The 26,073-nt window shown below is 45.6% G+C and overlaps 3 protein-coding genes and 1 long non-coding RNA gene across 8 annotated transcripts in view; 1 reads left to right on the top strand and 3 right to left on the bottom strand.

Annotated features, from left to right (window-relative positions):
- LOC136826262 (uncharacterized) overlaps window positions 1–26,073 on the top strand; it is a 246,992-nt gene that overhangs the window by 111,249 nt on the left and 109,670 nt on the right. The window lies entirely within an intron of this gene.
- LOC136826258 (salivary glue protein Sgs-3-like) overlaps window positions 1–26,073 on the bottom strand; it is a 68,851-nt gene that overhangs the window by 41,423 nt on the left and 1,355 nt on the right. The window contains exons 3-4 of the mRNA XM_067083386.1: window positions 11,059–11,157; window positions 9,407–9,499 (exon numbers count right to left, since the gene is read on the bottom strand). Coding sequence (XP_066939487.1) covers window positions 9,407–9,499; window positions 11,059–11,157 — 192 coding nt within the window. The remainder of the gene's footprint in view (window positions 1–9,406; window positions 9,500–11,058; window positions 11,158–26,073) is intronic.
- LOC136825984 (mucin-2-like) lies at window positions 12,233–19,741 on the bottom strand. Its single transcript, XM_067082844.1, has one exon. It carries the CDS (start codon window positions 19,637–19,639, stop codon window positions 12,233–12,235), a length of 7,407 nt encoding a protein of 2,468 aa, XP_066938945.1. The 5' UTR covers window positions 19,640–19,741.
- On the bottom strand, window positions 21,966–23,837 carry LOC136825983 (hepatitis A virus cellular receptor 1-like; the record flags this gene model as incomplete). Its single annotated transcript, XM_067082843.1, has 2 exons — window positions 23,804–23,837; window positions 21,966–22,648 (listed from the first exon to the last, which is right to left on the bottom strand). Coding segments are annotated over exons 1-2 (717 nt in total), but the record flags the coding sequence as incomplete, so codon positions are not given.

The raw sequence follows: 26,073 nt of genomic DNA, 5'->3' as shown, positions 1-26,073 counted from the left end.
ATGCTGGAGTTGGTGTTGTGGAAGATGGATGGGCATTTACTGGTGGTGACGGAGATGGGATGCTGGAGTGGTGTTATGGAAGATGGGATTGTGGCATTTACTGGTGGTGATGGAGATGTTGATTGTGGTTGAAAGATGGCACGGCATTTGGTGGTGATGGAGGTGTTGCAGTTGATGTTATGGTGTGGTGGAAGATGGGATTGTGGCATTTGTTGTGGGTGGTGATGGAGTGTTGCACTTGATGCTGGAGTTGGTGTTGTGGGAAGATGGGATTGTGGCATTTTGCTGGTGGTGATGGAGGTGTTGCACTTGATGCTGGAGTTGGTGTTATGGAAGATGGGATTGTGGCATTTGCTGGTGGTGATGGAGGTGTTGCACTTGATGCTGGATTGGGGATTGTGGCATTTGCTGCACTGATGGATGTTGGACTTGATGTGATGTTGTGGACGATGGGATTGTGGCATTTGGTGGTGGTGATGGAGGTGTTGCACTTGATGCTGGAGTTGGTGTGGTGGAAGATGAGATTGTGGCATTTACTGGTGGTGATGGAGGTGATACACTTGATGCAGGAGTTGGTGTTGTTGAAGATGGGATTGTGGCATTTACTGTTGGTGATGGAGGTGTTGCACTTGATGCTGGAGTTGGTGTTGTAGAAGATGGAATTGTGGCATTTGCTGGTGGTGACGGAGGTGTTGCACTTGATGCTGGAGTTGGTGTTGTGGAAGATGGGATTGTGGCATTTGCTGGTGGTGATGGAGTGTTGCAGATGCTGGATTTGGTGTTTGTGGAAGATGGGATTGTGGCATTTGCTGGTGGTGATGGAGACGTTTGCACTTGATGCTGGAGTTGAGTGTGTGGAAGATGGGATTGTGGCATTTGGTGGTGGTGATGGAGTGTTGCACTTGATGCTGGATGTTGTGGAAGATGGGATTGTGGCATTTGCTGGACGGAGGTGTTGCAGTTGATGCTGGAGTTGGTGTTGTGGAAAGATGGTGATGGTGATGGAGGTGTTGCACTTGATGTTGGAGTTGGTGTTGTGGAAGATGGGATTGGGCATTTGCTGGTGGTGATGGAGGTGTTGCACTTGATGCTGGAGTTGGTGTGTGGAAGATGGGATTGTGCATATGGAGATGGTGATGTGATGGAGATGTTGATGCATTTGATGATGTTGCACCTGATGTTGGAGTTGGTGGTGGAAGATTTGCTGGTGGTGATTGGCATTTGCTGGAGGTGTTGTTGTGGAGATGATTGTTGGCTGGTGGTGAGGTTAGTTGCACTTGATGCTGGAGTTGGTGTTGTGGAAGATGGGATTGTGGCATTTGCTGGTGGTGATGGAGGTGTTGCATGATGCTGGAGTTGTGTGGTGGAAGATGGGATTGTGGCATTTGGTGGTGGTGATGGAGACTTGATGGGAGTTGGTGTGGTGGAAGATGGGATTGTGGCATTTGGTGGTGGTGATGGAGGTGTTGCACTTGATGCTGGAGTTGGTGTTGGTGGAAGATGGGATTGTGGCATTTGCTGGTGGTGATGGAGATGTTGTACTTGATGCTGGAATTGTTGTGGAAGATGGGATTGTGGCATTTGGTGGTGATGGAGATGCTAGAGTTGGTGTTGTGGAACTTGATGCTGGAGTTGGTGTTGTGGCATTTTGGTGGTGGTGATGGAGGTGGTTGAGTTGATGTGCTAGGTTGGTGTTGTGGAAGATGGGATTGTGGCATTTGCTGGTGGTGATGGAGTTGGTGCACTTGATGCTGGAGTAGGTGTGGAAGATGGGATTGTGGCATTTGTTGGTGGTGATGGAGGTGTTGCACTTGATGCTGGGTTGGTGTTGTTGAAGATGTGATTGTGGCATTTGGTGGTGATGGAGTGTTGCACTTGATGAAGGGTTGGTGGTGGAAGATGGGATTGTGGAATGATGTTGCACTTGGCTGGAGTTTGTGGCATTTTGCTGGTGGTGATGGAGGTGTTGCATGATGCTGGAGTTGGTGTTGTGGAAGATGGGATTGTGGCATTTACTGGTGGTGATGGAGATGTTGTACTTGATGCTGGTTTGTGTTGTGGAAGATGGGATTGTGGCATTTGCTGGTGGTGATGGAGTGTTGCACTTGGTGTTGTGGAAGATGGGATTATGGCATTTGCTGGTGGTGATGGAAGACTTGGCTGGATTAGTGTTGTGGAAGATGGGATTGTGGCATTTGCTGGTGGTGATGATGCTGGAGTTGGTGTTGTGGAAGATGGGACTTGATGCTGATGCTGGAGTTGGTGTTGTGGAAAGATGGGATTGTGGCATTTGCTGTGGTGATGATGGATGTGTTGCACTTGATGCTGGAGTTGGTGTGGTGGAAGGATGGGAGATTTGCTGGTGGTGATGGAGTGTTGCACTTGATGCTGGAGTTGGTGTTGTGGAAGATGGGATTGTGGCATTTGCTGGTGGTGATGGAGATGTTGACTTGATGCTGGAGTTGGTGTGGTGGAAGATGGGATTGTGGCATTTGCTGGTGGTGGTGATACAGGTGTTGCACTTGATGCTGGAGTTGGTGTGGTGGAAGATGGGATTATGGCATTTGCTGGTGGTGATGGAGTGTTGCACTTGATGCTGGAGTTAGTGTTGTGGAAGATGGGACTCATTTGCTGGTGGTGATGAAGTGTTGCTGATGCTGGAGTTGAGTGTAGTGGAAGATGGGATTGTGGCATTTGGTGGTGGTGATGTGATGGAGGCGTTGGTTACAAGATGGGATTGTGGCATTTGGACGAGAGATGTTGTATGGTTGATGTGGTATTTACTGGTGTGTGGAAGATGGATTGTGGCATTTGGTGGTGGTGATGGAGATGTTGCACTTGATGGGAGTTGTGTTGGAAGATGGGATTGTGGCATTTTGCTGGTGATGATGGAGGGTGTTGCAGTGATGGAGTTGGTGTTGCAGTGGTGGTGATGGAGGTTACACTTGATGCTGGTGTGTGGAGATGGGATTGTGGCATGGCATTTGGAGTACTGGTGGTGATGGAGGTGGAAATGGGACAGTTTTGTTGGTGGTGTTGTTGCACTTGATGCTGGAGTTGTGTTGTGGATGGGATTGTGGCATTTGCTGGTGGTGATGGATGTTGCATGATGCTGGAGTTGGTGTTGTGGAAGATGGGATTGTGGCATTTGGTGGTTGTGATGGAGGTGTTGGACTTGATGCTGGATGGTGGAAGATGGGATTGTGGCATTTGGTGGTGATGATGGAGGTGTTAAACTTGATGCTGGAATTGGTGTAAGATGGGCATTTGCTGGTGGTGATGGAAGTGTTGCACTTGATGCAGAGTTTGGTGTTGTGGAAGATGATTGTGGCATTTGCTGTGGTGATGGTGATGGAGGTGTTGGAAGATGGGATTGTGCATGGAGAATTGTTTCTTGATGGGATTGTGGCATTTGCTGGATGGAGTGTTGCAGTTGATGTGGGTTGTGGAAGATGGGATTGTGGCATTTGGTGGTGGTGATGGAGTTGTTGCACTTGATGCTGGAATTGGTTTGGTGGAAGATGGGATTGTGGCATTTGTTGGTGGTGATGGAGGTGTTGCACTTGATGATGGAGTTGGTGTTGTGGAAGATGGGTTTGTGGTGATTTGGGTGTTGCACTTGATGGTGGTGATGGAGATGGGTTTATGGCATTTGCTGGTGATGCTGAAGTTGATGTGTTGTGGAAGATGGGATTGTGGCATTTGCTGGGTGATGGATGGCACTTGATGGTGGTTGTGCAAGATGGGATTGATGCTGGAGTTGGTGTTGTTGGAAGATGGGATTGGTGTCATTTGCTGGTGGTGATGGAGGTGTTAAACTTGATGCTGGCATTGGTGTGGTGGAAGATAGAATTGTGGCATTTGCTGGTGGTGATGAAGGTGTTACACTTGATGCTGGAGTTGATGTGGTGGAAGATGGGATTGTGGCATTTGCTGGTGGTGGTGATGAGGTGTTGCACTTGATACTGGAGTTGGTGTGGTGGAAGATGGATTGTCATTTGGCATGGACGTGTTGCACTTGATGGTGATGGAAGATGGGTTTGTGGCATTTGCTGGTGATGCACTTGATGTTGGTGTTGTGGGAAGATGGGATTATTTGATGCATTTGGTGTGGTGGTGATTGAAGGTGGTGGTGATGGAGGTGATTCAGTTGATGCTGGGTGTTGGAAGATGGGATTGTGGCAGCTGGTGGTGATGGAGGTGTTGCACTTGATGGGAGTTGGTTGGTGGAAGATGATGGGCATTTGCTGGTTGATGGAGGTGTTACATTTGGTGTTGTGGAGATTGTGGCATTTGTGTGATGATGACTTGATGCTGGAGTTTGTGGTGGAAGATGGATTGTGGCATTTGCTGGTGGTGATGGGTGTTGCATTTGATGCTGGAGATGGTGGAAGATGGGATTGGGCATTTGCTGGTGGTGATGGGATTATTGATTTGTGTGGGAAGATGGGACTGGCATTTGCTGGTGGTGATGATGTGTTGCACTTAATTCTAAGGAAGATGGGATTGGGCAGTGGTGATGATGTTGAATGATGGATTGTGGCATTTGGCTGGTGGTGATGGAGGTATTGCACTTGATGCTGGGTTGGAGTTGGTGTTATGGAAGATGGGATTGTGGCATTTGGTGGTGGTGATGGAGGTGTGATGATACACTTGATGCTGGCATTGGTGTGGTGGAAGATGGATTGTGGCATTTGCTGGTGGTGATGGAAGTGTGCACTGATGCTGGCATGTGGTGGAGTTGGGCATGGGGTGGAAGATGGGATTGGTGTGCATGGGATTGGCATTTGGTGGTGATGGAGGTGTTGCACTTGATGCTGGAGTTGGTGTTTATGGAAGATGGGATTGTGGCATTTGCTGGTGGTGATGGAGATGTTACAACTTGATGCTGGAGTTGGTGTTTGTGGAAGATGGGACAGTGGCATTTGAAATGCTGGATTGGTGGTGATGGGATTGGTTTGTTGGTGGTGATGGAAGTGCTGCACTTGATGCTGGAGTTGTGTGTGGTGGAAGTGGGATTGTGGAAGATGGGATTGTGGCATTTGCTGGTGGTGATGGAAGTGCTGCACTTGATTCTGATGTTTGAGTTGGTGTTATGGAAGATGGGATTGTTTGCATTTGGATGCTGGTGGTGATGGATTGTGTTTGCTGTGCACTTGATTGATGCTGGAGTTGGTGTTGGTGGAAGATGGGATTGTGGCATTTGGTGGTGGTGATGGAGGTGTTATGCTTGATGCTGGAGTTGGTGTTGTGGAAGATGGGATTGTGGCATTTGCTTGGTGGTGATGGAGGTGTTGTGGCACTTGGTGGTGGGAGTGTGCATGATGCTGGTGGAAGATGGGATTGTTTGCTGGTGGTGATGGAGGTGTTAAACTTGATGGTTGATGTGATTGAATTGTGGCATTTGCTGGTGGTGATGAAGGTGTTACATTGATGCTGGAGTTGGTGTGGTGGAAGATGGGATTGTGGCGTTAGCTGGTGGTGATGGACTTGATACTGGAGTTGGTGTGGTGGAAGATGGGATTGTGGCGTTAGCTGGTGGTGATGGAGGTGTTGCACTTGATGCTGGAGTTGATTTGGTGGAAGATGGGATTGTGGCATTTGCTGGCGGTGATGAAGGTGTTGCACTTGATTCTGGAGTTGGTGTTGTGGAAGATGGGATTGTGGCATTTGTTGGTGATGATGGAGGTGTTGCACTTGATGCTGGAGTTGGTGTGGTGGAAGATGGGATTGTGGCATTTGCTGGTGGTGATACAGGTGTTACACTTGATGCTGGAGTTGGTGTGGTGGAAGATGGAATTTTGGCATTTGCTGGTGGTGATGGAGATGTTACACTTGATTCTGGAGTTGGTTTTGTGGAAGATGGGACTGTGGCATTTGGTGGTGGTGATGGAGGTGTTACACTAGATGCTGCAGTTGGTGTTGTGGAAGATGGGATTGTGGCATTTGTTGGTGATGGTGGAGGTGTTACATTTGATGCTGGAGTTGGTGTGGTGGAAGATGGGATTGTGGCATTTGTTGGTGGTGATGAAGGAGTTGCACTTGATGCTGGAGATGTTGGTGTTGTGGAAGATGGGATTGTAGCACTTGCTGGTGGTGATGAAGGTGTTACACTTGATTCTGGAGTTTGTGTTGTTGAAGATGGAATTGTGGCATTTGCTGGTGGTGATGGAGGTATTACACTTGATTCTGGAGTTGGTGTTGTGGAAGATGGGATTGTGGCATTTGCTGGTGGTGATAGAGGTGTTACACTTGATGCTGGCATTGGTGTGGTGGAAGATTGGATTGTGGCATTTGCTGTTGGTGATGGAAGTGCTGCACTTGATGCTGGAGTTGGTGTGGTGGAAGATGGGATTGTGGCATTTGTTGGTGGTGATGGAGGTGCTGCACTTGATACTGGAGTTGGTGTGGTGGAAGATGGGTGTGTGGCAATTGGTGGTGGTGATGGAGGTGGTGCACTTGATGCTGGAGTTGGTGTTGTGGAAGATGGGATTGTGGCATTTGCTGGTGGTGATGCAGGTGTTGCACTTGATGCTAGAGTTGGTGTTGTTGAAGATGGAATTGTGGCATTTGCTGGTGTTGATGGAGGTGTTACACTTGATGCTTGCATTGGTGTGGTGGAAGATGGGATTGTGGCATTTGGTGGTGGTGATGGAAGTGCTGTACTTGATGCTGGATTTGGTGTGGTGGAAGATTGGATTGTAGAATTTGCTGTAGGTGATGGAGGTGTTACACTTGATGCTGGATTTGGTGTTGTGGAAGATGGGATTGTGGCATTTGCTGGTGGTGATGGAGGTATTGCACTTGATGCTGAAGTTGGTGTTGTGGAAGATGGGATTGTGGCATTTGGTGGTGGTGATGGAGATGTTGCTCTTGATGCTGGAGTTGGTGTTGTGGAAGATGGGACTGTGGCATTTGCTGGTGGTGATGGAGGTGTTATGCTTGAAGCTGTAGTTGGTGTTGTGGAAGATGGGATTGTGGCATTTGTTGGTGGTGATGGAGGTTTTGCACTTGATACTGGAGTTGGTTTGGTGGAAGATGGGATTGTTGCATTTGCTGGTGGTAATGGAGGTGTTGCACTCGATGCTGGAGTTGTTGTGGTGGTAGATCGGATTGTAGCATTTTCTGGCGATGATTGAGATGTTGCACTTGATACTGGAGTTGTTTTGGTGGGAGATGGGATTGTGGCATTTGGTGGTGGTGATGTAAGTGTTGCAATTGATGTTGGAGTTAGTTTTGTGGAAGATGGGACTGTGTCATTTGCCGGTGGTGATGGAGATGTTACACTTGACACTGGAGTGGGTGTGGTGTAGTATGGGTTTGTGGCATTTGCTGGTGGTGGTGAAGGTGTTGCACTTAATGCTGGAGTTGGTGTGGTGGAAGATGAGATTGTGGTATTTGCTGGTGGTGATGGAGGTGTTGCACTTGATGCTGGAGTTGGTTTGGTAGAAGATGGGATTGTGGCATATGCTGATGGTGGTGAAGGTGTTGCACTTGATGCTGGAGTTGGTGTTGTGGAAGATGGGATTGTGGCATTTGGTGGTGGTGATGGAGTTGTTATGCGTGAAGCTGGAGTTGGTGTCGTGGAAGATGAGATTGTGCCATTTGCTGTTGGTGATGGAGGTGTTGTGCTTAATGCTGAAGTTGTTGTGTAGGAAGATGAGATTGTGGCATTTGCTGGTGGTGATGGAGATGTTATGCCTGATGCTGGAGTTGGTGGTGGTGATGGAGGTGTTGCACTTGATGCTGGAATTGGTGTGGTGGAATATGTGATTGTGGCATTTGGTGGTGGTGATGGAGGTGTTGCACTTGATTCTGGAATTGGTGTGGTGGAAGATGAGACTGTGTCATTTGCTGGTGGTGATGGAGTTGTTGTACTTGATGGTGGAGTTGGTGTGGTTGGAAATGGGTGCGTTGTATTTACCACTGTGGGTGAAGGTGTTGCTCCTGTAGCTGATGTTGGTGGCATTGGGCTAGTTGCATTTGCTGGTGTTGCTGGAGGTGTTGCTCTTGATTCTGGGGTTGTGGTTCGAGGCGGAGTTATTGTTATATTTGTTGTTGAAGCTGGCGCTGTTGTGGATGCAACTGAAGTAGGTTTGGTTAGAGCTGTAGTTGATTTAAACATTTTTAAAATCAATTTGGAGGTTAAAGTACTTGTATTATAGTTCTTGTAAAATTTCAGCAATGGTTTTTCTGGGTTACAAATGTGTTTACTAAGGTTTCGTTATAAACACTAGATGAGTTTCATCATACAAATAAGGCTCGTTCATTCCGTCATGGTGTCTCTAAGTTTTTAAATGTTAGCTAAAAGAAATTCGTTTCACTTTGACCCATGTCTGGACAATGCAATCGAAATTCGTTTCACTTTGACCCATGTCTGGACAATGCAATCTTCTTTTAGTAAATACTGAATTATTTTAAGCCTGCCAGTGTTTTAAAGCGTTATTTTATGCATTGCCATGACTGAGGTGACGGAAGAGGGACAGTTATTATGCATATATATTGCTTTCTTTCTTCCTGGGTGGTTTTTGACCCAAGTCTTTGGTGACATTAATTATTTCCTTCACTTGTATCGAATGTTCTAGGTATAAACATCTTCAGGCTTCCTTTAAGCAGTGTAACTCACTTTACCAACCAGCAACCAAAGTTAAGGTTCATTTTCAAAATGATCTTTTAGCTCAGCTGACTGCTGTCAGAAGTTGTATGGTTCTAGTGTTCCTTGATGAGGTTTTATTTCAGTTTTTGGACCTTAATAATGTTCTAATTTCGTGAAAGAATGAAGATGTAAACTAAGTTTTCATCCACACCTAATTTCATGAAAGAATGGAGATGTAAACAAAGTTTTCATCCACACACAAAATATTGAGCATGCTAAGCACAGTTGGTTCTGAACAAAGTCCCCAAAAATCTTGTATGTTTTATGGCTGCACATTGATTTAACATGGACAGTCATGTGAATCTTATGGATGCGAAACATAGTTCATCCACGTAAATCAGATTTGTAGTTCCAAAAAAACTTATTTTGACGACGATTTCACGAGTATGAAAAGATCCTAAGCACAAAAATTAAATGTCAGCCCCTTCCAACTGAAAAACTCTGGAAGCTCGGCCATCACTACTACAAGTTTCAGGCAATATTTGCGTTGCAAGGAAGGAAACATTATGAAGGTTCTTGTTACCTTCTAATACGGCTCATATACTTAAAAAGGTGATATCATTGTCCAGACGTGGGAGTGGATGTGAAGTTTATGCTGATCAAAAACTAGGATAGTCTACCTGCTCGAGAAGGTTGTTCTGCAAGTTTTAAGAATAAAATCATGATAGCTGAAATGGTATAGAATTCAGAAGAGGAGAGATTTACTGCAGACGTTGCAGGAAATTTCAAAACGGGACGAGCGATACTTACCAGTAGGCGTCCATCCTAATCTGGTACAGTTATCGCCGTTGTCCCTCTTTTGCAGGTAAGGATAGCACGTGTTATTGTAGGCGCATCCTTCAGCTAGAGAAATTATAAGAAAAGAATGGATGTGAGAAATAGGCATAAAAGATAAATATAGAAATTATTTAAAAGAAAAACTCAATAGAAAAACAAAGTGAAATAAAACCATGTTTAATGATTATTGTTTATCCATTTCTAATCACACGACCTTTTCACTTGAAAACCTTCATACATAACATATAGCCTATATATATATATATATATATATATATATATATATATATATATATATATATATATATATATATATATATATATATATATATATATATATATATATATATATATTTATATATATATGGTCCTAGAACAAATGAAGCCAAATATCTCTTCTTAGCCGTGCAAAATTGTGAATCTAATTTGTATAGTTATGATTCTTTGTGCCATTCATTAATGCATGAAAATTTGTTTTCCTTCATTTATTTTGAAGTGAATATCATTACACTCTGAGGAGTAGATCCAATACCGTTGTGACTGAAGAATATTGGTCTTTGACGTAATTAAAGGCTAGGTCTTCTTTATGCAAGTGAACTTTTATTATGTCGAATCTTTGAATACTGAGAAAACTGAAGAAATAGTGTTGTTTTCCCTGTTCCTTTATAAATCTGACTTGTAGATTAAGAAAATAAAAACCCTTCTAAACTGGACGGAACCAGGGTTAAAGGTCGGATAGGTCTAATTTTTTTTTTGTGATTTAAAGTATTCGTATACACTTTATCAAGTACAAGGTTGTTATGTTCCTTATACTTCCTGAAACCTGTTTAAAAAAACTATTATTGACTGGAAAACTTGCATTGCAAACGTTTGTTTTTATTCTGTGCCCAGCTGGAGAGGTCTGCACAGCGTGCCAGTATATGTACTAAGAATTGAGATACCTCCTCAACAGGCACCTTTGTAAAGAGAGTTTTTTAGTTGCTTGCTAGACTAAGCTGACCCCGTGGAAGCATAGATTAATTCTTGGTCCCTGAACAGCCTTTGAGGAAGACATGTACTGAGTAGCCCATGTGTGATATGGCCCACATGGAGCAACCTTTGTGAGCCTGGCCAGTATGAAGCGCCTCTTGTTGTAGAGAGCACATATGTAGCAAGCCATTTTAGAGCTGTTGATATATAATTCTAATAATTCCACACTTATAAGTATTATGTTTCACATTTCATCAAGAAATCTAGAAGAAAGGGGGAAAAACTATATACAGTATCTACCATATGTTACTTATTTTCTTTCCTCATACTTTGTGCAATACAATGTTATCAATGAAAATAAAACTATTGGACAAACAGGAATCTCTGGACCCAGCAGTACTCAACATCGAATTCAAATCGAGTGAACTGACGTAAACTTTGAAGCAATTCTATAATGGCTTTTACTGGCCAGGGGTGTATGTTTTTGAGTTATAGTTACACGTGAGTGGAGGAACGAGCTGCACTGGTGTTGGTTGTTCTTGCACGTTTATTTTTTCCCACCAGGGTCGTATTATGTTGCTAATTTCCAAAACCGCAGATGTCAGTCCAAGTCAAATACTGTAGAAGAAAATGTTAATGATAAGAGTTTTACGTACCAGATGTCCAGCTGCTTGCAACGCACACCGAACAGTTACCTGGATCCTCCGAAGCTTTTACAGTTCCTTCTGGATACAAAGTTCCATTTAGAAGACAACCTGAAAAGAAATTTAAGAGATGTATACGTGTATGTATACATACATATATATACACACTATATATATGTATGTATATATATATATATATATATATATATATATATATATATATATATATATATATATATATATCCGAGGAAAGTTTCAGAAATAAGAATGCTAGAAATAGAGAATACCATGAGCATCTATCAGGCATTAGTAACAAAATCCGATGTTGCTCAGATGCCTTCTCCATCACTGTCAGTGAAATGGAACAAGTCAGTAAAGCGTTTAGTGGGGTTTCCCCGTATAAAAGACTTAAATATATAAATGAGGAGACAGCAGACTGCAAGAAAGATTAGTTGTTGAAAGACTCAGAAGTGTGTGGAATTTAGTGAGTGAAATCCAAAGTGGAGGATGACAGTACAGCAGAAGCATTGGTGGTAACAGAGAGAGGCAGGCTGTCATCCCACCCTGAGTGTTGCTTACCATCCTGAAGTTTGGACCAATATAATTTAATTTTGCATACTCTGTGGAGCCTGCAGTGAGAGATGCTTACCATAGGCTAGATTACCTGTACCGTTCTGAAGTTTAAACCAAGTTAGTTTTCATACTTTGGGGACCATGGGTGAGAAAGTCGACGTCTGGGCAGGAGTACCCATAGACCATTTTAGGGACCCTAGGATTGCGAAATGTATGAAGGTTTGCATTATGATGATAGTGAAAATCCTGCCGAGGCAGTATACAGTGAATCTCAAATAGAAGGATTTCCTTAGTCACCAGCAACCTAAATTCACCAGTGAACTGGCCAAAATATATCAGTTTTCATTGGGACTATAAAAAGTGAACTAGAATTTTAATTGATTTCTAAAACATGTTCATATATACTTATATTTAGTGAGTCCCAGTACGTGTTGTTAATATATTGTACTGTTGTTAATTTCATCAATTTTTAAAAAGAAATAATCAAAAGCATTGTAGATTTAATGACAGAAGTTATATATAAAGAATAAATGTGATCTCCTAGTTACAGATAAAGATCATTAAGATATTTTAACTACAGAGACAGTGATACTGTTAGAATACACAAATGTTTTCACAATTTTAGTAAAAAGGAAAGCTCATATACATGGGAAAACATTTGGAAGTATTTACCACGTGTGACATTACTCTCTTTTGTTGTAGACAGAGCTGAGGTTGTTGCATTTTCTACCAGGGTTGGCGACGTCTGGGCTGTAGATGTTGTGCCTATTGCCGGCACCGATGTGCGTGCTGTTGGGGAGGTTGTGTTGGATGGTGGGGCTGTAGTTGTTACGATAGTGGGTGAGGTTGCTGATGGGGATGTTGCATTTGATGGTGGGGTTGGAGTAGTTGATGGGCTTGTGAGAGAGGCTGGTAATGGGGATGTTGCATTTGATGGTGGGGTTGCAGGAGTTGATGGGCTTGTGGTCAAGGCTGGCGATGAGGATGTTGAATTTGATGGTGGGGTTGGAGGAGTTGATGGGCTTGTGGTCGAGGCTGGCGATGGGGATGTTGAATTTGATAGTGGGGTTGTAGGAGTTGATGGGCTTGTGGTCAAGGCTGGCGATGAGGATGTTGAATTTGATGATGGGGATGGAGGAGTTGATGGGGTTGTGGTCAAGGCTGGCGATGGGGATGTTGTATTTGGTGATGGAGTTGGAGGAGTTAATGGGCTTGTGGTCAAGGTTAGCGATGGGGATGTTGTATTTGGTGATGGAGTTGGAGGAGTTGGTGGGCTTGTGGTCAAGGCTGGCGATGGGGATGTTGTATTTGATGTTGGGGTTGGAGGAGTTGATGGGCTTGTGGTCAAGGCAGGCGATGGGGATGTCGTATTTGGTGATGGAATTGAAGGAGTTGATGGGCTTCTGGTCAAGGATGGCGATGTGGATGTTGTATTTGATGGTGGAGTTGGAGGAGTTGATGGGCTTGTGGTCGAGGCTGGCGATGTGGATGTTGTATTTGATGGTGGGGTTGGAAGAGTTGATGGGCTTGTGGTCAAGGTTGGCGATGAGGATGTTGAATTTGATGATGGGGTTGGAGGAGTTAATGGGCTTGTGGTCAAGGCTGGCGATGAGGATGTTGTATTTGATGGTGGGGTTGGAGGAGTCGATGGGTTTGTGGTCAAGGCTGGCGATGGGGATGATGTATTTGATGGTGGATTCGGAGGAGTTGATGGGCTTGTGGTGAAGGCTGGCGATGGGGATGTTGTATTTGATGGTGGGGTTGTAGGAGTTGATGGGCTTGTGGTCAAGGCTGGCGATGAGGATGTTGTATTTGATGGTGGGGTTGGAAGAGTTGATGGGCTTGTGGTCAAGGTTGGCGATGAGGATGTTGTATTTGATGATGGGGTTGGAGGAGTCGATGGGCTTGTGGTCAAGGCTGGCGATGGGGATGTTGTATTTGATGGTGGGGTTGGAGGAGTCGATGGGCTTGTGGTGAAGGCTGGTGATGGGGATGTTGTATTTGATGGTGGGGTTGGAGGAGTCGATGGGTTTGTGGGCGAGGCTGGTGATGGGGATGTTGTTTTTGATGGTGGGGTTGAAGTAGTTGATGGGCTTGTGGTCAAGGCTGGTGATGGGGATGTTGTATTTGATGGTGGGATTGGAGTAGTTGATGGACTTGTGGTCGAGGCTGGCGATGGGGATGTTGTAGTTGATGGTGGAGTTGGAGGAGTTGATGGGCTTGAGGTTAAGGCTGGCAATGGGGATGTTGTATTTGATGGTGGAGTTGGAGGAGTTGATGGGGTTGTGGTCGAGGATGGCGATGGGGATGTTGTATTTGACGGTGGGGTTGGAGGAGCTGATGGGCTTGTGGTCGAGGCTGGCAATGTGTATGTTGTATTTGATGGTGGTGTTGGAGGAGTTGATGGGCTTGTGGTCGAGGCTGGCGATGGGGATGTTGAATTTGATGGTGGGGTTGAAGTAGTTGATGGGTTTGTGGTCAAGGCTGGCGATGGGGATGTTGTATTTGATGATGGGGTTGAAGTAGTTGATGGTCTTGTGGTCGAGGCTGGCGATGTGGATGTTGTATTTGATGGTGGAGTTGGAGGAGATGATGGGCTTGAGGTTAAGGCTGGCGATGGAGTTGTTGTATTTGATGGTGGAATTGGAGGAGTTGATGGACTTGTGGCTGAGGCTGGCGATGTGGCTGTTATATTTGATGGTGGGGTTGGAGGAGTTGATGGGGTTGTGGTCGATGCTGGCGATGGGGATGTTGTATTTGATGGTGGGGTTGGAGTAGTTGATGGGCTTGTGATCGAGGCTGGCGATGGGGATGTTGTATTTGTTGGTGGGGTTGGAGGAGTTGATGGGCTTGTGGTCGAGGCTGGCGATGGGGATGTTGTATTTGATGCTGTGGTTGGAGGAGTTGATGGGGTTGTGGTCGAGGCTGGCGATGAGGATGTTGTATTTGTTGGTGGGGTTGGAGGAGTTGATGGGCTTGTGGTCGATGCTGGCGATGGGGATGTTGTATTTGATGCTGGGGTTGGAGGAATTGATGGGCTTGTGGTCAAGGCTGGCGATGGCGATGTTGTATTTGATGGAAGGGTTGAAGTAGTTAATGGTCTTGTGGTCAAGGCTGGCGATGGGGATGTTGTATTTGATGGTGGGGTTGGAGGAGTTGCTGAAATTGTGGTTAAGGCTGGCGATGGGGATGTTGTATTTGATGGTGGAGTTGGAGGAGTTGATGGGGTTGTGGTCGAGGCTGGCGATGTGGATGTTGTATTTGATGGTGGGGTTGGAGGAGTTGATGGGGTTGTGGTCGAGGCTGGCGATGGGGATGTTGTATTTGATGGTGGGGTTGAAGTAGTTGATGGGGTTGTGGTCAAGGCTGGCGATGTGGATGTTGTATTTGATGGTGGGGTTGGAGTAGTTGATGGACTTGTAGTCGAGGCTGTCGATGGGGATGTTGTATTTGATGGTGGAGTTGGAGGAGTTGATGGGCTTGTGGTCAAGGCTGTCGATGTGGATGTTGTATTTGATGGTGGAGTTGGAGGAGTTGATGGGGTTGTGGTCGAGGATGGCGATGGGGATGTTGTATTTGATGGTAGGGTTGGAGGAGTTGATGGGCTTGTGGTCAAGGCTGGCGATGGGGATGTTGTATTTGATGGTGGTGTTGGAGGAGTTGATGGGGTTGTGGTCGAGGCTGGCAATGGGGATGTTGTATTTGATGGTGGGGTTGAAGTAGTTGATGGGGTTGTGGTCAAGGCTGTCGATGGGGATGTTATATTTGATGGTGGAGTTGGAGGAGTTGATGGGATTGAGGTTAAGGCTGGCGATGAGGATGTTGTATTTGATGGTGGAGTGGGAGGAGTTGATGGGCTTGTGGTCGAGGATGGCGATGGGGATGTTGTATTCGAAGGTGGGGTTGGAGTAGTTGATGGGCTTGTGGTCGAGGCTGGCGATGGGGATGTTGTATTTGATGGTGGGGTTGGAGGAGTTGATGGGGTTGTGGTCGAGGCTGGCGATGGGGATGTTCTATTTGATGGTGGTGTTGGAGGAACTGATGGGTTTGTGGGCGAGGCTGGCGATGTGGATGTTGTATTTGATGGTGGGGTTGGAGGAGTTGATGGGCTTATGGTCGATGCTGGCGATGGGGATGTTGTATTTGTTGGTGGGGTTGGAGGAGTTGATGGGGTTGTGGTCGAGGCTGGCAATGTGGATGTTGTATTTGCTGATGGGATTGGAGGAGTTGATGGGCTTGTGGGCGGGGCTGCTGATGGGGATGTTGTATTTGATGGTGGGGTTGGAGGAGTTGATGGGCTTGTGGACGAGGCTGGCGATGAGGATGTTGTATTTGATGGTGGAGTTGGAGGAGTCGATGGGCTTGTGAGCGAGGCTGATGATGTGGATGTTATATTTGTTGGTGGGGTTGAAGGAGTTGATGGGGTTGTGGTCGAGGCTGGCGATGTGGATGTTGTATTTGATGGTGGAGTTGGAGGAGTTGATGGACTTGTGGTCGAGGCTGGCGATGGGGATGTTGTATTTGATGGTGGGGTTGGAGTAGTTGATGGGCTTGTGGTCGAGGATAGCGATGGGGATGTTGTATTTGTTGGTGGGGTTGGAGGAGTTGATGGGCTTGTGGTCGAGGCTGGCAATGGTGATGTTGTATTTGATGGTGGAGTTGGAGGAGTTGATGGGCTTGTGGTTAAGGCTGGCGATGTGGATGTTGTATTTGATGGAGGGGTTGAAGTAGTTGATGGGCTTGTGGGCGGGGCTGCTGATGGGGATGTTGTATTTGATGGTGGGGTTGGAGGAGTTGATGGGCTTGTGGTCAAGGCTGGCGATGGGGATGTTGTATTTGTTGGTGGAGTTGGAGGAGTTGATGGGCTTGTGGTCAAGGCTGGCCATGGGGATGTTGTATTTGATGGTGAAGTTGGAGGAGTTGATGGGTTTGTGGTCAAGGCTGTCGATGGGGATGTTGTATTTGATGGTGGGGTTGGAGGAGTTGATGGGCTTGTGGTCAAGGCTTGCGATGGGGATGTTGTATTTGATGGTGGGGTTGAAGTAGTTGATGGGATTGTGGTCAAGGCTGGCGATGGGGATGTTGTATTTGATGGTGGGGTTGGAGCAGTTGATGGGCTTGAGGTCGAGGATAGCGATGGGGATGTTGTATTTGTTGGTGGGATTGGAGGAGTTGATGGGCTTGTGGTCGAGGCTGGCAATGTGGATGTTGTATTTGCTGATGGGATTGGAGGAGTTGATGGGCTTGTGGGCGGGGCTGCTGATGGGGATGTTGTATTTGATGGTGGGGTTGGAGGAGTTGATGGGCTTGTGGACGAGGCTGGCGATGGGGATGTTGTATTTGATGGTGGAGTTGGAGGAGTCGATGGGCTTGTGAGCGAGGCTGATGATGTGGATGTTATATTTGTTGGTGGGGTTGAAGGAGTTGATGGGGTTGTGGTCGAGGCTGGCGATGGGGATGTTGTATTTGATGGTGGAGTTGGAGGAGTTGATGGACTTGTGGTCGAGGCTGGCGATGGGGATGTTGTATTTGATGGTGGGGTTGGAGTAGTTGATGGGGTTGTGGTCGAGGCTGGCAATGGGGATGTTGTATTTGTTGGTGGGGTTGGAGGAGTTGATGGGCTTGTGGTCGAGGCTGGCAATGGTGATGTTGTATTTGATGGTGGAGTTGGAGGAGTTGATGGGCTTGTGGTCAAGGCTGGCGATGGGGATGTTGTATTTGATGGAGGGGTTGAAGTAGTTGATGGGCTTGTGGTTAAGGCTGGCGATGGGGATGTTGTATTTGATGGTGGGGTTGGAGGAGTTGATGGGCTTGTGGTCAAGGCTGGCGATGGGGATGTTGTATTTGTTGGTGGAGTTGGAGGAGTTGATGGGCTTGTGGTCAAGGCTGGCGATGGGGATGTTGTATTTGATGGTGAAGTTGGAGGAGTTGATGGGTTTGTGGTCAAGGCTGTCGATGGGGATGTTGTATTTGATACTGAAGTTGGAGGAGTTGATGGGCTTGTGGTCAAGGCTGGCGATGGGGATGTTGTATTTGATGGTGGGGTTGAAGTAGTTGATGGGATTGTGGTCAAGGCTGGCGATGGGGATGTTGTATTTGATGGTGGGGTTGGAGCAGTTGATGGGCTTGAGGTCGAGGATAGCGATGGGGATGTTGTATTTGTTGGTGGGGTTGGAGGAGTTGATGGGGTTTTGGTCGAGGCTGGCGATGGGGATGTTGTATTTGATGGTGGTGTTGGAGGAGTTGATGGGCTTGTGGTCAAGGCTGGTGATGGGAATGTTGTATTTGATGGAGGGGTTGAAGTAGTTGATGGACTTGTGGTCAAGGCTGGTGATGGTGATGTTGTATTTGATGGTGGGGTTGGAGGAGTTGATGGTCTTGTGGTCAAAACTGGCAATGGGGATGTCGTATCTGATGGTGAGGTTGGAGGAGTTGATGGGGTTGTGGTAGAGGCTGGCGATGAGGATGTTGTATTCGATGGTGGGGCTGGAGGAGTTGATGGGCTTGTGGTTAAGGCTTGTGATGGGGATGTTGTATTTAATGGTGGAGTTGGAGGAGTTGATGGGCTTGTTGTAAAGGCTGGCGATGGGGATGTGGTATTTGATGGTGAAGTTGGAGGAGTTGATTGGCTTGTGGGTGAGGTTGGTGGCATTTGATAATTAGAAAGAGTTGACAGGGTTGTGAGAGACGTTGGCATTGGGGAGGTGCCATTTGATGGTGGGGTTGAAAGAGTTGATAGGGTTGTGGGAAAGGTTGGCATTGGGGAGGTGGCACTTGATGGTGGGGTTGAAAAGGCTGATAGGTTTGTGGGAGAGGTTGGTGTTGGGGAGGTGGCATTTGATGGTGGGGTTAAAAGAGTTGATAGGGGTGTGGGAGATGTTGGCATTGGGGAGGTGCCATTTGATGGTGGGGTTGAAAGAGTTGATAGGGTTGTGGGAGAGGTTGGCGTTGGGGAGGTGGCATTTGATTGTGGGGTTGATGGAGTTGAAAGGGTTGTTGGAGAAGTTGGCGTTTGGGAGGTGGCATTTGATTGTGGGGTTGATGGAGTTGAAAGGGTTGTGGGAGAGGTTGGCATTGGGGAGGTGGCATTTGATGGTGGGGTTGATGGAGTTGAAAGGGTTGTGGGAGAAGTTGGCATTGGTGAGGTGGCATTTGGTGGTGGGGTGGAAGGAATTGAAAGGGTTGTGGGAGAGGTTGGCGTTATGGAGGTGGCATTTGATGGTGGGGTTGAAAGAGTTGATAGGGTTGTGGGAGAGGTTGGCGTTTGGGAGGTGGCATTTGATGGTGGGGTTGATGGAGTTGACAGGGTTGTTGGAGAGGTTGGCGTTTGAGAGGTGGCATTTGATGGTGGGGTTGAAAGAGTTGACAGGGTTGTGGGAGAGGTTGGTGTTTGGGAGGTGGCATTTGATGGTGGGGTTGAAAGAGTTGACAGGGTTGTGGGAGAGGTTGGCGTCGTGGAGGTGGCATTTGATGGTGAGGTTGAAATAGTTGACAGGGTTGTGGGAGAGGTTGGCGTTTGGGAGGTGGCATTTGATGGTGGGGTTGAAAGAGTTGACAGGGTTGTGGGAGAGGTTGGCGTCGTGGAGGTGGCATTTGATGGTGGGGTTGAAAGAGTTGACAGGGTTGTGGGAGAGGTTGGCGTTTGGGAGGTGACATTTGATGGTGGGGTTGAAAGAGTTGACAGGGTTGTGGGAGAGGTTGGCGTTTGGGAGGTGTCATTTGATGGTGAGGTTGATGGAGTTGATAGGGTTGTGGGAGAGGTTGGCGTCGTGGAGGTGTCATTTGATGGTGGGGTTGAAAGAGTTGATAGGGTTGTGGGAGAGGTTGGCGTTTGGGAGGTGGCATTTGATGGTGGGGTTGATGGAGTTGACAGGGTTGTGGGAGAGGTTGGCGTTTGGGAGGTGGCATTTGATGGTGGGGTTGATGAAGTTGAAAGGGTTGTGGGAGAGGTTGGCGTTTGGGAGGTGGCATTTGATGGTGGGGTTGATGAAGTTGACAGGGTTGTGGGAGAGGTTGGCATTTGGGAGGTGGCATTTGATGGTGGGGTTGAAAGAGTTGATAGGGTTGTGGGAGAGGTTGGTGCGTTTGAGAGGTGGCATTTGATGGTGGGGTTGATGGAGTTGACAGGGTTGTGGGAGAGGTTGGCGTTTGGGAGATGGCATTTGATGGTGGGGTTGAAAGAGTTGACAGGGTTGTGGGAGAGATTGGCGTTATGGAGGTGGCATTTGATGGTGGGGTTGAAAGAGTTGACAGGGTTGTGGGAGAGGTTGGCGTTTGGGAGGTGGCATTCGATGGTGAGGTTGAAAGAGTTGACAGGGTTGTGGGAGAGGTTGGCGTTTGGGAGGTGGCATTTGATGGTGGGGTTGAAAGAGTTGACAGGGTTGTGGGCGAGGTTGGCGTCGTGGAGGTGTCATTTGATGGTGGGGTTGAAAGAGTTGACAGGGTTGTGGGAGAGGTTGGCGTTTGGGAGGTGGCATTTGATGGTGGGGTTGATGGAGTTGACAGGGTTGTTGGAGAGGTTGGCGTTTGGGAGGTGGCAGTTGATGGTGAGGTTGATGGAGTTGATAGGGTTGTGGGCGAGGCTGGCGTCGTGGAGGTGGCATTTGATGGTGGGGTTGAAAGAGTTGACAGAGTTTTGGGGGAGGTTGGCGTTATGGAGGTGGCATTTGATGGTGGGGTTGAAAGTTGACAGGGTTGTGGGAGAGGTTGGCGTTTGGGATTTGATGGTGGGGTTGAAAGAGCACAGGGTTGTGGGAGGTTGGCGGTTGGGGAGGTGGCATTTGACGGTGGAGTTGAAAGAGTTGACAGGGTTGTGGGAGAGGTTGGCGTTTGAGAGGTGGCATTTGATGGTGGGGTTGATGGAATTGATAGGGTTGTGGGAGATGTTGGCGTTTGGGAGGTGGCATTTGATGATGGGGTTGAAAGAGTTGATAGTGTTGTTTGAGAGGTTGGCGTCGTGGAGGTGGCATTTGATGGTGAGGTTAATGGAGTTGATAGGTTTGTGGAGAGGTTGGCGTCGTGGAGGTGGCATTTGATGGTGGGGTTGAAGGAGTTGATAGGTTTGTGGGAAAGGTTGGCGTCGTGGAGGTGGCATTTGATGGTGGGGTTGAAAGAGTTGACAGGGTTGTGGGAGAGGTTGGCGTCGTGGAGGTGTCATTTGATGGTAGGGTTGATGGAGTTGACAGGGATGTGGGAGAGGTTGGCATTGGGGAGGTGGCATTTGATGGTGGGGTTGAAAGAGTTGACAGGGTTGTGGGAGAGGTTGGCGTTTGGAAGGTGGCATTTGATGGTGAGGTTGATGGAGTTGAAAGGGTTGTGGGAGAGGTTGGCGTTTGGGAGGTGGCATTTGATGGTGGGGTTGAAATAGTTGACAGGGTTGTGGGAGAGGTTGGCGTCGTGGAGGTGTCATTTGATGGTTGGGTTGAAAGAGTTGACAGGGTTGTGGGAGAGGTTGGCGTCGTGGAGGTGTCATTTGATGGTAGGGTTGAAAGAGTTGATAGGGTTGTGGGAGAGGTTGGCATTGGGGAGGTGGCATTTGATGGTGGGGTTGAAAGAGTTGACAGGGTTGTGGGAGAGGTTGGCGTTTGGGAGGTGTCATTTGATGGTGAGGTTGATGGAGTTGATAGGGTTGTGGGAGAGGTTGGCGCCGTGGAGGTGGCATTTGATGGTGGGGTTGAAAGAGTTGACAGGGTTGTGGGAGAGGTTGGCGTTTGGGAGGTGGCATTTGATGGTGGGGTTGAAAGAGTTGACAGGGTTGTGGGAGAGGTTGGCGTTTGGGAGGTGGCATTTGATGGTGGGGTTGATGGAGTTGATAGGGTTGTGGGAGAGATTGGTGTCGTGGAGGTGGCATTTGATGATGGGGTTGAAAGAGTTGACAGGGTTGTGGGAGAGGTTGGCGTCGTGGAGGTGTCATTTGATGGTGGTGTTGATGGAGTTGATAGGGTTGTGGGAGAGGTTGGCGTTTGGGAGGTGGCATTTGATGGTGGTGTTGAAGGAGTTGATAGGGTTGTGGGAGAGGTTGGCATTGGGGAGGTGGCATTTGATGGTGGGGTTGAAAGAGTTGACAGGGTTGTGGGAGAGGTTGGCGTTTGGGAGGTGGCATTTGATGGTGAGGTTGATGGAGTTGATAGGGTTGTGGGAGAGGTTGGCGTTGCAGAGGTGGAATTTGATGGTGGGGTTGAAAGAGTTGACAGGGTTGTGGGAGAGGTTGGCGTCGTGGAGGTGTCATTTGATAGTAGGGTTGAAAGAGTTGACAGGGTTGTGAGAGAGGTTGGCATTGGGGAGGTGGCATTTGATGGTAGGGTTGAAAGAGTTGACAGGGTTGTGGGAGAGGTTGGCGTTTGGGAGGTGGCATTTGATGGTGGGGTTGAAAGAGTTGACAGGGTTGTGGGAGATGTTGGCGTTTGGGAGGTGGCATTTGATGGTGGGGTTGAAAGAGTTGACAGGGTTGTGGGAGAGGTTGGCGTTTGGGAGGTGGCATTTGATGGTGGGGTCGAGGGAGTTGAAAGGGTTGTGGGAGATGTTGGCGTTGAGGTGGTAGCACTTGATGGTGGGGTCGAAGGAGTTGATAGGGTTGTTTGAGAGGTTGGCATTGTGGAGGTACCATTTGATGGTGAGGTTGAAGGAGTTGATAGGGTTGTTTGAGAGGTTGGCATTGTGTAGGTACCATTTGATGGTGAGGTTGAAGGAGTTGATAGGGTTGTTTGAGAGGTTGGCATTGTGGAGGTTGCATTCGATGGTGAGGTTAAAGGAGTTGATAGGGTTGTTTGAGAGGTTGGCATTGTGGAGGTTGCATTCGAGGGTGAGGTTAAAGGAGTTGATAGGGTTGTTTGAGAGGTTGGCATTGGGGAGGTGGCATTTGATTGTGTAGTTAAAGGAGTCGATATGGTTGTTGGTGAGACTGTTGATAGGGAAGTTGTATTTGATGCTGGGGTTGATGGCGTTAGAGCTGAAGTAGTTGTGTCTGTTGTTGGGGCTGTTTTGTTTTGAGTGGTGGTTGTTACTGTTGGTGATGTTGTTGTTGTAGATCCTGTTGTGAGAATAAACAACACATGATTACTTGAGTGGATTTATTCAATTTATCCTTTTTTGGAAATAATAATGTAAATAATAATAACACAGATTTCAGAAACTGAAGAGAGATTTACAATAATATGAAATAAAGTTTTGAAAGGCTTTCAGTCATGTGTACTTTGTAATTTTTGATTACAAATTATTAGAGAACATTTTAAAATAGTCATGAAGTAAAATTATATGAATATTGAAATAAGACAACCTTTGAGAAATTTGTTGCACATCAATGGACGGATAATTATTTATATGATAACTGGTTTTCGTGGATGAAAATGGAGTAGTTGTGGCTGGAGCTAGAGTTGTCCTGGTTGTTGATGGAGTTGTTTTAGTTGGAAATAATGTTGTTGTGATTACTTTTGGAGGTGAACTGTTCGAAGTTGGAGTTGTTGTGTTAGCTGCTGTTATTTTAGGTCGTTGCTAGGTTGTGTTATTTTGAGGTGGGATTGTTGTCTTTGGTATTGTGGAGTTGAAGTGTTGTGGAAGTGTGGTGGTTGGTATGGGAGTTGCTGGTTTTGGTTCTGTGCTTGTTTTGCTTTTGGCTGGAGTTGTTGTTGCCAGAATTGTTGTTACTGGAGCTGGGGTTCTTGTAGTTGGTAATGGAGTTGTTGTTATTGCAACTTATTGGTGGAGCTGGAGTTGTTGTGAAAACTTATTGCTGGAGCTGGAGTTGTTGTGAATAGTGTTGGGGTTGTGTTAGAACTGGAGTTGTTATGATTGGTACTGAAGTTATTATGTTTGGAGCTTTAGTTGTTGTTGTTGGTGCAGGGGTTGTGTTGGAAATGGATTTGTAGTTAGTTTTGAAGTTGTTATGTTTGGAGCTGGAGTTGTTGGTACTTGAGCTGTTGCAGATGGAACTGTAGGTTTTTTGGAGAGAGCTGCAGTTGATTAAACATTATGTTGAATTTGAAGGTTCACGATAAATTTCAGCTCTGGTAATCAGTAACTAACAACATTGATACTAAACTTTAGTCTTAAACAGAAAATAGGAATTGACTCACTTCATAGTGTTAGGTACTTTCTGAGATATTACCTGACTGATATTGGTTGCTCATGAATAAAAGTCTGGAGAATTTAATTTTCTTTTAGTCAGGACTCAATAATTTTGAATTGCCTGTTTTTGAAAAGTCATTTTCTACATTATGCATATTGAGGCAACAGCGGAACAACACTAATGGTATTCTGAAAGCATCAAGATCAAAGATTTTAGACAAGCTGAACAACAATTCTGCTTAATCTCATGAAAAGAAACTTATATACCCATTTTCCAATTATCACGCATATATATAACTCTTCCTTTTTTCTTGAATGCTTTTTGACCCAGTTCTTTGGCGACATTAACTTGTTCTCGCGCGAGTGTAGAATCTGTCGAAATATACACCTTTTCGCCTCCTTTAAGCACTATAACTCATTAATATTAAGCAGCAAGCAGAGTAAAGGGGTATGTTCAAATATTCCTTTAGCTGAACGGAACACTAACAGAAGTTGTGTGGTTCTCGTGTACCTTGAGGAGGTTTTATTTCAGTTTTTGGATCTAGATGGTGTTCTCATTTTACAGAAGAAAATGTAAACATCGTTGTCATCCACATACACACAAGTACTCACATACTGAATATTGAAGTTACTGAGCGCAATTGTTCTGAACAACCTGCTCATACAAATCCTGAACGTTTTGTGACAATGCATTGTTTTAGGAACATTCCCATCTGCATGGGAAATCATGGAGGCCCCATCAGAAGGCGTGACAAACGTTTCATCCACAAAACCAGATTTGTTGTGTCTAAAAACAATTTGTTCTGACAACGATGTTATCGGTATGAAAAATGGGGCTAAGCACAAAGATTAAACATGATTCTCATCTACAAGAGAAAGTCATGAAGGTCGTCAATCACTGCTACAAGTTTCAAAGAGTGTTTGCATTGAAAAGAAAGTAAATATCACGAAGGTTCTTGTTTTCTTCAGTAATTCTTATGTTCATTTGTCGGAAAAGATGATGTCATTGTCCAGACCTTGTAGTGGATGCAGAACTAATGTCAGTCAAAATCTGGGACAGTACACTCGGCAACAATGAAAACACGACCTCGTCCGAAAAGTTTCGCTCAAGAAGCTGTTCATTATTTTTTCAATACATGTTATTAATATATTATAATTTTCTCTTTGTAATATCTTTATTAAGGATATACATGTTGATTTATTTTCCTTTCACAAAAAATTCCTTCTTCTGTTTGCATAATTGAAGAAAATCGAGAAAAATATGAAACATTATGAAATTTTTCGTTCATTTAGGAACGTGAACAAATTAGAAATTATCGTAAATTGAAAGGCACTTCATAAATGTTATATTTCACTCTTATAAGTTTTTTTTAATTATCGATGAATTTAAATAATTTTTGATGCATAATTTTCATATACACTTTTTAAAGTCTGCTATTTCAAATAAAAAACATTCATCATTATCATAGATTTTACCTTGATTGATTGTGCAATCGTTACGTCAACAAAGAAAACATGGTTCAAGAATAGTAACCCAATCATGTGTCAACAGGAGATTACGTCTACTCTTATGGTTCTTATGACTCATAGTACACGAACACAGTGTTCTCTAGCACTGCGTAATTCTATCATAAATATGCACAAAACCAACGTCCCGAAAGCGAATATAGCTCGACAACTGAACAGACACAAAACAACTGATATTTATCGATGGATAGAGAGGGAAAATGATTGTGGCAATGTGAACCAAAGAGAGCGACCAAGGCAATGGCGCCACACCAGCAGGGAGCAAGATGGATTGATAGTAGATTTCGTTCGTCGTCATCCATTATCTAATGCAACAGTAATAAAGAGGGAAGTAGGTCTTCAAGTTTCGAGCCAAACTATCCGACGAAGATTACATGCAGTTGATATTCACCACTTCAGACCAGCCAAGAAGCCCTTTATGACAGAAAGTCACCGCCAAGAAAGACTCTCCTCATTTGCATTAGAATAGTCTCCTTTGGAAGGTGATGAATTCTGGAAAGAGGTCATCCACCTTCTTTGACGAAAAACTAAGTTAGGCCTATACATGATTATTATACTTTGATTACCAAACTTTGTATATATATATATATATATATATATATATATATATATATATATATATATATATATATATATATATATATATATATATATATATATATACATACATACATGTGCACACACAAAGCTAGGCCTAATCAAAGGAGCAATAATTATCTATAGGTAACTTGGTTATAATATATATATATATATATATATATATATATATATATAATTACTTATTTGTGTTTTTCTTATCTAACAAATATGACCGAGAAAACATCCAGCCAACAAGACGGAATGGGAGAATAACAGCAGCACTTT

The sequence above is a fragment of the Macrobrachium rosenbergii genome, chromosome 40 (genome assembly GCF_040412425.1).
Source record: "Macrobrachium rosenbergii isolate ZJJX-2024 chromosome 40, ASM4041242v1, whole genome shotgun sequence".
Taxonomy (NCBI): domain Eukaryota; kingdom Metazoa; phylum Arthropoda; class Malacostraca; order Decapoda; family Palaemonidae; genus Macrobrachium; species Macrobrachium rosenbergii.
The sequence above is the reverse complement of the archived record's forward strand: the minus strand, read 5'-3'. Positions and strand labels throughout refer to the sequence as shown.